Genomic DNA, 10000 nt, shown 5'->3' on the forward strand with positions numbered 1-10000 from the left:
TTTCCCTCCCTCCCTCCCTCTCCCTTTCCCTCCTCCCACTCTTTCCCTCCCTCTCTCTTTCCCTCCCTCCCTCCCTCTCTCTCTCTCTTTCCCTCTCTCCTTCCCTCTCTCATCCCCTCCCTCTCTTTCCCTCTCTCTCCCTTCCCCCCCCCCCCCTCTCTATCTATCTATCTCTATCTCTCCTCCTTCATAATTATATTTTCCATCCTCCTTCCTCTCTTTTTTTTCTTTCAATCTTTTATTTCTTCCTTTCCTACGTGTATATATCTCGCTTCCTTTTCCTCCTACCTTCCTTTTTCAATCTTAATATCCTTCCTATTCTACTTATTCCCTCTAGCATTTTATTTTCTTATTTTATACTTTTCCTTTTCCATTGTTCATCATTACATTCCCTGATATTCTTCTTCTTCTCCTCCTTACTGACCTACTTTGTATTCTTATACATAACACCCATCATCAGAATCATCTATATTATCAATAGCATTAAAAGGATAATACTGATCCTCTATATTGTCTTCCTCCTCCCATTCCTATTCCTCTAGCTCTTATCCCTGTACTTCCATCTCCCTTTCTCCCCCTCATTTCTCTTCCTCTAGCTCTTATCCCTGTATTTCCATCTCCCTTTCTCCCCCTCATTTCTCTTCCTCCAGCTCCTATCCCTATACTTCCATCTCCCTTTCTACCCCTCATTTCTCTTCCTCCAGCTTTTATCCTATACTTCCATCTCCCTTTCTCCCCCTCATTTCTCTTCCTCCAGCTCTTATCCCTATACTTCCATCTCCCTTTCTCCCCCTCATTTCTCTTCCTCCAACTCTAGCTCTTATCCCTATACCTGTTTCCCCTTCCTTCACTAACTCACTGACAACTAGTCTAGCACCTGACCTTCGCCCTTTCTCACTTCGGCGATAAACAAGAGTGTCACGTGTCGTCCGCCATGTTACAAGGGTCAACACGTGTGCATATGAAAAAGATATCGTACGATTTTTCTTCGTTTCGTGTCACGGTTGTTTCGTTCAAGGTCCTAAATGTTAATGCTGAATACAACATCAGCGAGGAATGAAATCAAACAGTAGCAATAATAACAACAATAAAGATCACTGCGGTTATAAGGACCTACTGCATTACACAAGGTAGCTTGATGTCTGGATTTAACGTGGGGGGGGGGGGGGGGGGGAAACAGAGAAAGAGAGATAGAGACAGTCAAACACACACATACACACACACACACACACACACACACACACACACACACACACACACACACACACACACACACACACACACACACACACACACACACACACACACACACATATATACACACTCACATAAATACAGAGAGAGAGAGGGAGGGAGAGAGAGGGAGAGAGAGAGAGAGAGAGAGAGAGAGAGAGAGAGAGAGAGAGAGAGAGAGAGAGAGAGAGAGAGAGAGAGAGAGAGAGAGAGAGAGAGAAATACATAAATAAACCCTGGTGCATAACCAGCACGCATGAATACCGACCCGAGACCCATCATAGCAACAGGCAGTCAGACCGGTATACGGAACAAAATAAAAATGTCTAATCGCCATGGCAAACTATATAGCTTCAATAATACCAATCCTTATGTTATCACAAAATAACCTCCGTGTACTTTCTCTCTACGAAAAGTACAGTCACGTTAAATGTTGATGAACAGATGTGTGCGCTGGCGTCGTAGCTAGGACAACGACCACGATCTGATCACGTGATTGTGGACCATACCCCTTTTTGGAAGCCAGACAGGTGACTTAGACACGTGGCTTGGCTTATGCAAACATCACTATAATCATTCTCATCATAATTATCACCATTGTTATTTTGTTATCATTGTGATTTCTTGATGTTTTGCTTATTATAATCATCATTAGTAGTAGAACTAGTTCTAGTTGTTATTTTTATTAACAAACGTTTATCATAACCATTATTAATATTACTAATGTTATCATAACCATCACTCATTAGAATTAGTAGTACTAGTATTAACATTTCTTATTCGTATTATAATCATTATTGTTATCCCTTACGTTATAATTTTTCTTTTATTTGCCATCATATATTCACCAATCCCATCAATATCAACTCTTATCAAAATTACTATTACCTTTTTTCTTAAAATGTTATTAATGTTAATATTTTTCTTATTAAATTACTATAATTGTTTTTATTTTCATCCAATTACTATTAATGTTATTCTTTTCTTACTGTATTACTATCAATGATATTCTTATACTTATTCTATTACTCTTCTGATCATATCAAACTAATTTTCTGTAATATCATAATCATGATCATAGTAAAAGTAATCTTAATCATCACTATTACTATTTTTTCCTGTTATTGTTACCATCATTACCACCGTTATCAATATAACTACTTTCTTTTTTCATGTTATTACTACTATTATAAATATTATCATAATAGTCATTGTTATCAGTATCATCATCATCATTACTGTTATTAGTGTCATTATTATCACTATTATCACTGCTTTATAATCAGTGTTTAATACAATCATTATCTTCAGCTTATTTTTAATATTACTATCATTGTCGTTACCATTCTCAATGTTACTACAACTATAGAATTTATGATGTTTCTCTCAGCTTCTTTCCTTTTACTGACCATTATTTTCATTATCATGATCATCGTTACCATTTTCCTTATCATCACTGTCATCATAACAATATTGTTCATATCAAATACAGTGGAAAGATGAACTTAATCAGCCTCACCCCAGAGAGCCTATCAACCAAGGTTACTAGAGTTACCTAGTCTAAATATACGATTAAATTTACCTGCATGTTGTGATTCGGGAAATAAATTTATATTTGGAGTAACAAGTTTTTTTTTATACATTGTTGTCACTACTAATGTTTTCGCCTTATGAAGTTCTGACACATGACTGTAGTTATTTAATGTAAAGGTAAATGCAATTTTTTGGCATTAGAATTTTCACTTTATCTGTTCCGATAAACAGCTGTATGGTTTTGTTAGCAATGCAGTTTTCACTTTAGTAATTGTTATATACGGCTGTAGTATTGCAATATAAGTTACATATAAAGTGTTCAATGCAATTTGTCTATTCTCTTAGTTCCAATGATCTACTCAGCTGCAGTCACGTGCAGCCAAAGGGGGATAAATATCATTTACAAACTCCATGTACACCATTTATATTGCATCAGGAGGTTTCTGCACTCATCTCGAAACCATGATGGGATTATGAAAAACAATAATTGAGAAGTATCACTGAATCTATGAATAAAAAAAAATATTTATTACTTTTAGATGTATATGAATAATTGGGTTGCATAATTACGTTTTCTAAGTCAAGGCCGCAAAAAAAAATATTACGAGTTAACTTTACATGCCAGAGGCCAGGATTAGGCAAATTTAATTTGTTTTCCCATCGTCTATACTAAGTAAAGAATTAAAAGACCCCAATAGGCATAATTAAATGGCCTCTTAAAACAAAAACATGCGCCATTTATTAACTCAAATATAATTTCGTTCATCAGTATATGCCATTCCCTATTCCAATATGTTAATATTACTCAAATTCAACAAACCGCAATCTTACAATAATCGAAATGACAGAAGCTGTAGGTGTCAATTAATGGTCCACATATCAATAAAGAATATAAAGATGTGAACGCACATACACCTTCCATAAACAAGAACTTCCAAAGTACAAGCTACAAGTAGCTCCTGATCAACGCACATTCCATCGGTAAGTGAGTGAATCCAATTACTCCGTGACAAGAAATGAGGTAGACATAACGAGACGACTGCACTTGCTATATGCTATGCACCCTCCATTATTTTTTTGTGCGACGTAGCTAGTAAATGTTTTGATAAACAAAGCTATACTGGTAGTATTATCATTACTGTTTTCATGATGAAACGTAATCGTTATCAGTATTATTATTGATGTTATCATTATTACAAATACAACGCTCATCATCATGAATATTATTAGCAATTATGGTGATAATTATAAGTTAGTTCTTTCGCTATTAACATTACTGTTTCATCATTATTCGTATAATAATGATTATATCATAATCTTCATTAATATAATTATCATATAATTCTATTATTTTGATAATTATCCTAGTCACCATATTTGGTATTTACTATTATTATCTTCATTTGTATATTATGATTATTACTGTCACGACCATTATTATTTCTATCACCAGAAGTAGCATTATTAACGTTCTAATCACTACTGCCTTTATTGTTGTTGTTGTTCTAACCCCCCCCCCCCAACTGGGTGCACAACAGTGCCAAAAACTGAAGTGAAAAGTCAATGACTCTTCGTACCCTGTGACCCTATTGCCATATTCGTACACCAGTCTGTTGTGAATAGTACGAGAGGACGATTAATAAGGTTTATCTAAAAAAAGCTTTGTGTTATCTTGTCTGTTTTATTCCATTATCGTTTCATCCGACTTCGTTAATTTATCTTAATGAGACAAAGGGATTATTGATGATACGAATTACGAACCGATGGCGAAGAAATTAGGGTATTTGCTATATACTATTTTCTTTCTTTCTCTTTTTTGAGGAGTGTATGATAATCCAATAGCTGGGATAGCTATTCCTAAAGCGAGTTGAAAGGAATAGTTCTAATTACAGATTTTTTTTTATTGAAACAAGGTCTACTTATTTTATGCTTTTTCACAAAATGCTCTCCCCGCCCAGAACACACTCGACAAAGGTTCAGCAAATTGTGCATATTGTATTTCTATCAATAAACGCACATCGGGAGAAAGAACGGTGCCATGATATGCATTTGGAGAGGGTAACCAGAACCATGTCAGTCAATATGAAAACTGAACATAGACTGTGGAATACTTTTTTTCGTAAATTTGCAAAAACCCGAAATTTGAAACAAACAAAATTATCGACATTTATTCACAGGGAAAAATATATATATTCGCCAGGAAAATGTCATATTGCGAACACATAGATTAGGCTTAAATACGAGCTGCATTGGCAGGTGGTACAACTAACTGTAACCTTTGCAATGAACAAGAGTGAACGCTTGTAAGCAGTACTTCAGAGAACCATCTCATTTAGACATTCAGTCCACCTAGCATGAGGTACACTCAGCTACTTAATCTCAGCTGACGTACTTGAAGCCCATTCTTGACTTATTTGGTAAATTCTTAAGGTAATATTGCACAATAATATCATAACCATATATCAAATAATATTACACCCTGAGAAGATACCCAGAGTGAAAAGACCTAATCTAACCTAACCTAACCTAAGACAAACTTGCAATTCCCTCCCTTTCGCAGTCACTCTCTCAAATTTAACCCCCACTCTACTCTCTTACCCCCACCACCCCCACCCCCAACCCCACCACCATCCCCAACCCCCAACGAACATCATCACCGACTCAGCCACTTCGCCAACAACAACACTAGCCGGTTATATCTGGTTCTGTCTGGATATAACCAGACATAGTTCCTACCCGAGAGAGTGCATCCGTGTGTGTGTGTGTGTGTGTGTATCGGAATGTAAGTGTGCGTATGTGTGTCTGTGTGTGTATATGTGTGTATGTGTATAAGTGTATATGCATGTGTAGGTGTGTATGTGTATGTGTATGTATATGTATGTATGTGTATGTGTATCTGTATGTATGTGCGAATGTGTATACGTGTGTATGTGCATGTGCCTGTATATGTATATGTATATGTATGTTTGTACTGTGTATTTTTTTTTTTTTTTGTGTGTGTGTGGGTGGGTGGGTGTGTATTGTGTGTGGGGGGGTTGTTCGTTTATTTGCTTGCTTACTTGTCTGCTTGCATGCTTGCATCCAGACACATAGAGCCAGCGTACTGTAGAGTGGCATGACAGCAAAGGCGAAAGGGGTCGAAGGAGAAAGAAGAGGGGAGATAGGAAGGGAAGGAGGGACAGGAACACACAGAGAGAGAGAGAGAGAGAGAGAGAGAGAGAGAGAGAGAGAGAGAGAGAGAGAGAGAGAGAGAGAGAGGGAGAGAGAGAGAGAGAGAGGGTCGGGAGAGAGAGAGAGAGAGAGAGAGAGAGAGAGAGAGAGAGAGAGAGAGAGAGAGAGAGATGGAGGGGGAGAGAGAGGGAGGGAAGGAGGAGAGAGAGGAAGGGAAGGAGGGGGAGAGAGAGGGAGGGAAGGAGGGGGAGAGAGAGGGAGGGAAGGAGGGGGAGAGAGAGGGGAGGGAGGGAGGGAGGGAGGGAGGGAGGGGAGGGAGGGAGGAGAGAGAAGAATAGAAGAGAGAGGGGAGAGATGAGAGGAAGAGAGAGAGAGAGGAAGAGAGGGAGAGGAGAGAGAGAGGAGGGAAGGAGGGGAGGAGGGAGAAGGAGGGGGAGAGAGAGGGAAGGAAGGAGGGGGGAGAGAGGAGGGGAGAGAGAAAGGGGGAGGGGGGAAGGGAGGGGGAAGAGAGAGGGGGGAAAGGGAGAGGGAAAGAGGAAGGGAGGGAGGGAGGAGGGAGAGAGGGAGGGAAAGGAGGGGGAGAGAGAGAGAGGAAGGGGGGGAGACGAGGGAGGGGGAGAGAGAGGGAGGGAGAAGGAGGGGAGAGAGAGAGGGAGGGAGGGAGGGAGGGAGGGAGGAGAGAGAGAGAGAGAGAGAGAGAGAGAGAGAGAGAGAGAGAGAGAGAGAGAGAAAGAGAGAGAGAGACAGAGACAGAGACAGAGACAGAGACAGAGACAGAGACAGAGACAGAGACAGAGACAGAGACAGAGACAGAGACAGAGACAGAGAGAGTGAGTGAGTGAGTACGTTCGCGCCAGGTACATGACCTTAATTAAGTGCGCCATCTACACCAACGCATGGACACTCCCAAACAATTTCAACTTCCAAAAATGTGAAATAAAATCAGAAAACAAGTACGACCCCCCACCCCCCCAATTACCCAACAGCCCACAGACCCTCGTCAACATCACAGTCTCTCCACTTCCTAAACACAAAACAGCTGGTTAACCTAACAGCCGCTCATCACATCACATGCGTCATAGGAAGTAATCATGAGAGCGCGTCTTATCAACATTTTTAGGTTTTCTTTTCGGTCCCAGACGAAAGCTTGGCCGTTACTTTATCATTTACATATCTCTCAGCCACACATGAATAATATGTGCAGCCACAGCCCCCAAACTCCGACACATTTTTTTTCTTTTTCTTTAAGGAAAGGAAAATGGCGGCTTCTTCGAGTCGACAACAAAATGCTGATCGTAGTTGGCAGACAACATGGTGTGTGTGTGTGTGTGTGTGTGTGTGTGTGTGTGTGTGTGTGTGTGTGTGTGTGTGTGTGTGTGTGTGTGTGTGTGTGTGTGTGTGTGTGTGTGTGTGTGTGTGTGTGTGTGCGTGTGTGCGTGTGTGCGTGTGTGCGTGTGTGCGTGTGTGCGTGTGTGCGTGCGTGTGTGCGTGCGTGCGTGTGTGTATGTGCGTGCGTGTGTGCGTGTGCGTGTGCGTGTGCGTGTGTGTGTGTGTCTGTGGGTGTAGGTGTGGGCAAGGATGAGTGGGGAGGGGAGGTTTATACTGGACAATGACACAGCGATGTTGATTGTGTGAAACCCGGTCTTATCTACAAACAACTACGCACCATATATATGAAACTTTCAAGCGAAGGTACAACTCTCTAACGAAATTATACCTACACATGACTTGGACACAAATTAGCAACATTAATTGTATATGCTATGAAGCAACACCTACAAATACCGGAGAAAAATGCAACACGACTTGAGCTTCCAAGTTAAAGTTCTTAAAAGTGTTGTAAGCATTTTTAGATTTATTGAAGATAATAGCATTTATCTGAGACGTAGAAGACTTCAGTCCTGTCATATTTCCTTGTTTTTATTTTGCTAACAGTGACTTATCTTACCATATGAAGTGAATTACAGTACCATAGGACAAACTAGTAAAGAAAATGTCTTTGCTGTTAAAGAAAACGTCTCGTTAAACTGATAGCGTAAACTTTTACAATAATGATAAACAGCTGCATAAAATACTGGTAGTCTTTAACGGCAGTTAGAAGCATCACGAAACATCAGTAAAAAAAAAAAAAAAAAAAAAACGAGACTTCAAATCCTGGATTAGTGTGATGAATTTCTAGTATTACAACACAGGGAGAAATTATCAGGTTAAAGAAACAACACAAAAACGGTTTTTTAAAGAATAGCCAGAAGTCAAAAAAAAATTTGTTGGGGTGGGATTACTATTGAATAACAGAGGTTACGTGAACACGAATGATAAAATATCAAAGAAAGGGAGGGTGAAGTGAAGGGAGCGGGAGAGAAGGGGGGGGATTGGTGGAGGGGAATAGGGAGGGAGACTGCAAGATGGCTTTATGGGGTATTTACTGAGTGCGAGTTGTTTGTGTGTGTGTTTGTGTGTATGTGTGTGTGTGTGTGTGTGTGTGTGTGTGTGTGTGTGTGTGTGTGTGTGTGTGTGTGTGTGCATGTATGTATGTATGTGTGTGTGTGTGTGTGTGTGTGTGTTGTGTGTGTGTGTGTGTGTGTGTGTGTGTGTGTGTGTGTGTGTGTGTGTGTGTGTGTGTGTGTGTGTGTGTGTGTGTGTGTGTGTGTGTGTGTGTGTGTGTGTGTGTGTGTGTGTGTGTGTGTGTGTGTGTGTGTGTGTGTGAGAGATGAGTACGAGTGAGTACGTATGTGTGTTTATGTGTGTCAGAAGAGGGAGAGGTGTTGAAACACGGCGTTCCTTGGGTTATACTGGACAATGACACAGCGATGTTGATTGTGTGAAACCCGGTCTTATCTACAAACAACTACGCACCATATATATGAAACTTTCAAGCGAAGGTACAACTCTCTAACGAAATTACACCTACACATGACTTATTAGCAACATTAATTGTACATGCTATGAAGCAACACCTACAAATACCGGAGAAAAATGCAACACGACTTGAGCTTCCAAGTTAAAGTTCTTAAAAGTGTTGTAAGCATTTTTAAATTTATTGAAGATAATAGCATTTATCTGAGACGTAGAAGACTTCAGTCCTGTCATATTTCCTTGTTTTTGTTTTGCTAACAGCGACTTATCTTACCATATGAAGTGAATTACAGTACCATAGGACAAACTAGTAAAGAAAACGTCTTTGCTGTTAAAGAAAACGTCTCGTCAACTGATAGCGTAAACTTTTACAATAATGATAAACAGCTGCATAAAATACTGGTAGTCTTTAGCGGCAGTTAGAAGCATCACGAAACATCAGTAAAAAAAAAAAAGACTTCAAATCCTGGATTAGTGTGATGAATTTCTAGTATTGCAACACAGGGAGAAATTATCAGGTTAAAGAAACAACACAAACACGGTTTTTTAAAGAATAGCCAGAAGTCAAATGTTGGGGGATACTATTGAATAACAGAGGTTACGTGAACACGAATGTTAAATATCAAATGAGAAGTCAAAAAGTGAGGAGAAAGGATGAAGGTAATGAGTCAACACCAATACGACCTTACAGTACCTGTAGCGGCGTTGGTGGTCGGCAGCGACACCTCGGCCCGGCATCCTAAGAAATCTCTCGCCGCCGCCCCGTCCCTCGGATGCACGTCCCCGCTCAGGTAGCACGACCAACAGGGGCCAGGGCCGCTCGAGTACATCCTCGTCCTGTTGCCTATGTCAGCACCTCCACCACCTCCTCCACCTCCTCCTCCACCTCCACCTCCTCCGCCCCCTCCCCCACCCCCGCTCCCCCCGCCAGCTAGCCCTTCCTGCTGCTCCTGCTGTGGGTGATGGTTCGCCCCCTGCATCAGGTGGTCCAGCCTCTGCCCCGTCTTCCTGCGTTTCTTCGGCGTTTTTCCTTCTTTTCTCTTCTCTTCTCTTCTCTTCTCTTCTCTTCTCTTCTCTTCTCTTCTCTTCTCTTCTCTTCTCTTCTCTTCTCTTCTCTTCTCTTCTCTTCTCTTCTCTTCTGTTATTCTCTGTTATTCTCTGCTATTCTTTCTAATTCTCCAGGGCTGCTTTAGGCGTTTTCCTCTCG

General features: G+C 40.6%; 1 protein-coding gene across 1 annotated transcript in view; it reads right to left on the reverse strand.

Moving 5' to 3' along the window:
• The window catches only part of LOC122248859 (kelch-like protein 7), a 25452-nt gene extending 15775 nt beyond the window's left edge, over positions 1-9677 (reverse strand). The window contains exon 1 of the mRNA XM_043009188.2: positions 9488-9677. Coding sequence (XP_042865122.2) covers positions 9488-9623 — 136 coding nt within the window. The 5' untranslated portion in view covers positions 9624-9677. The remainder of the gene's footprint in view (positions 1-9487) is intronic.
• Between the last annotated feature and the right edge of the window lie 323 nt (positions 9678-10000).

The sequence above is a fragment of the Penaeus japonicus genome, unplaced genomic scaffold (assembly GCF_977035675.1).
Source record: "Penaeus japonicus unplaced genomic scaffold, GWHDUDI00000001_assembly GWHDUDI00000009, whole genome shotgun sequence".
Taxonomy (NCBI): domain Eukaryota; kingdom Metazoa; phylum Arthropoda; class Malacostraca; order Decapoda; family Penaeidae; genus Penaeus; species Penaeus japonicus.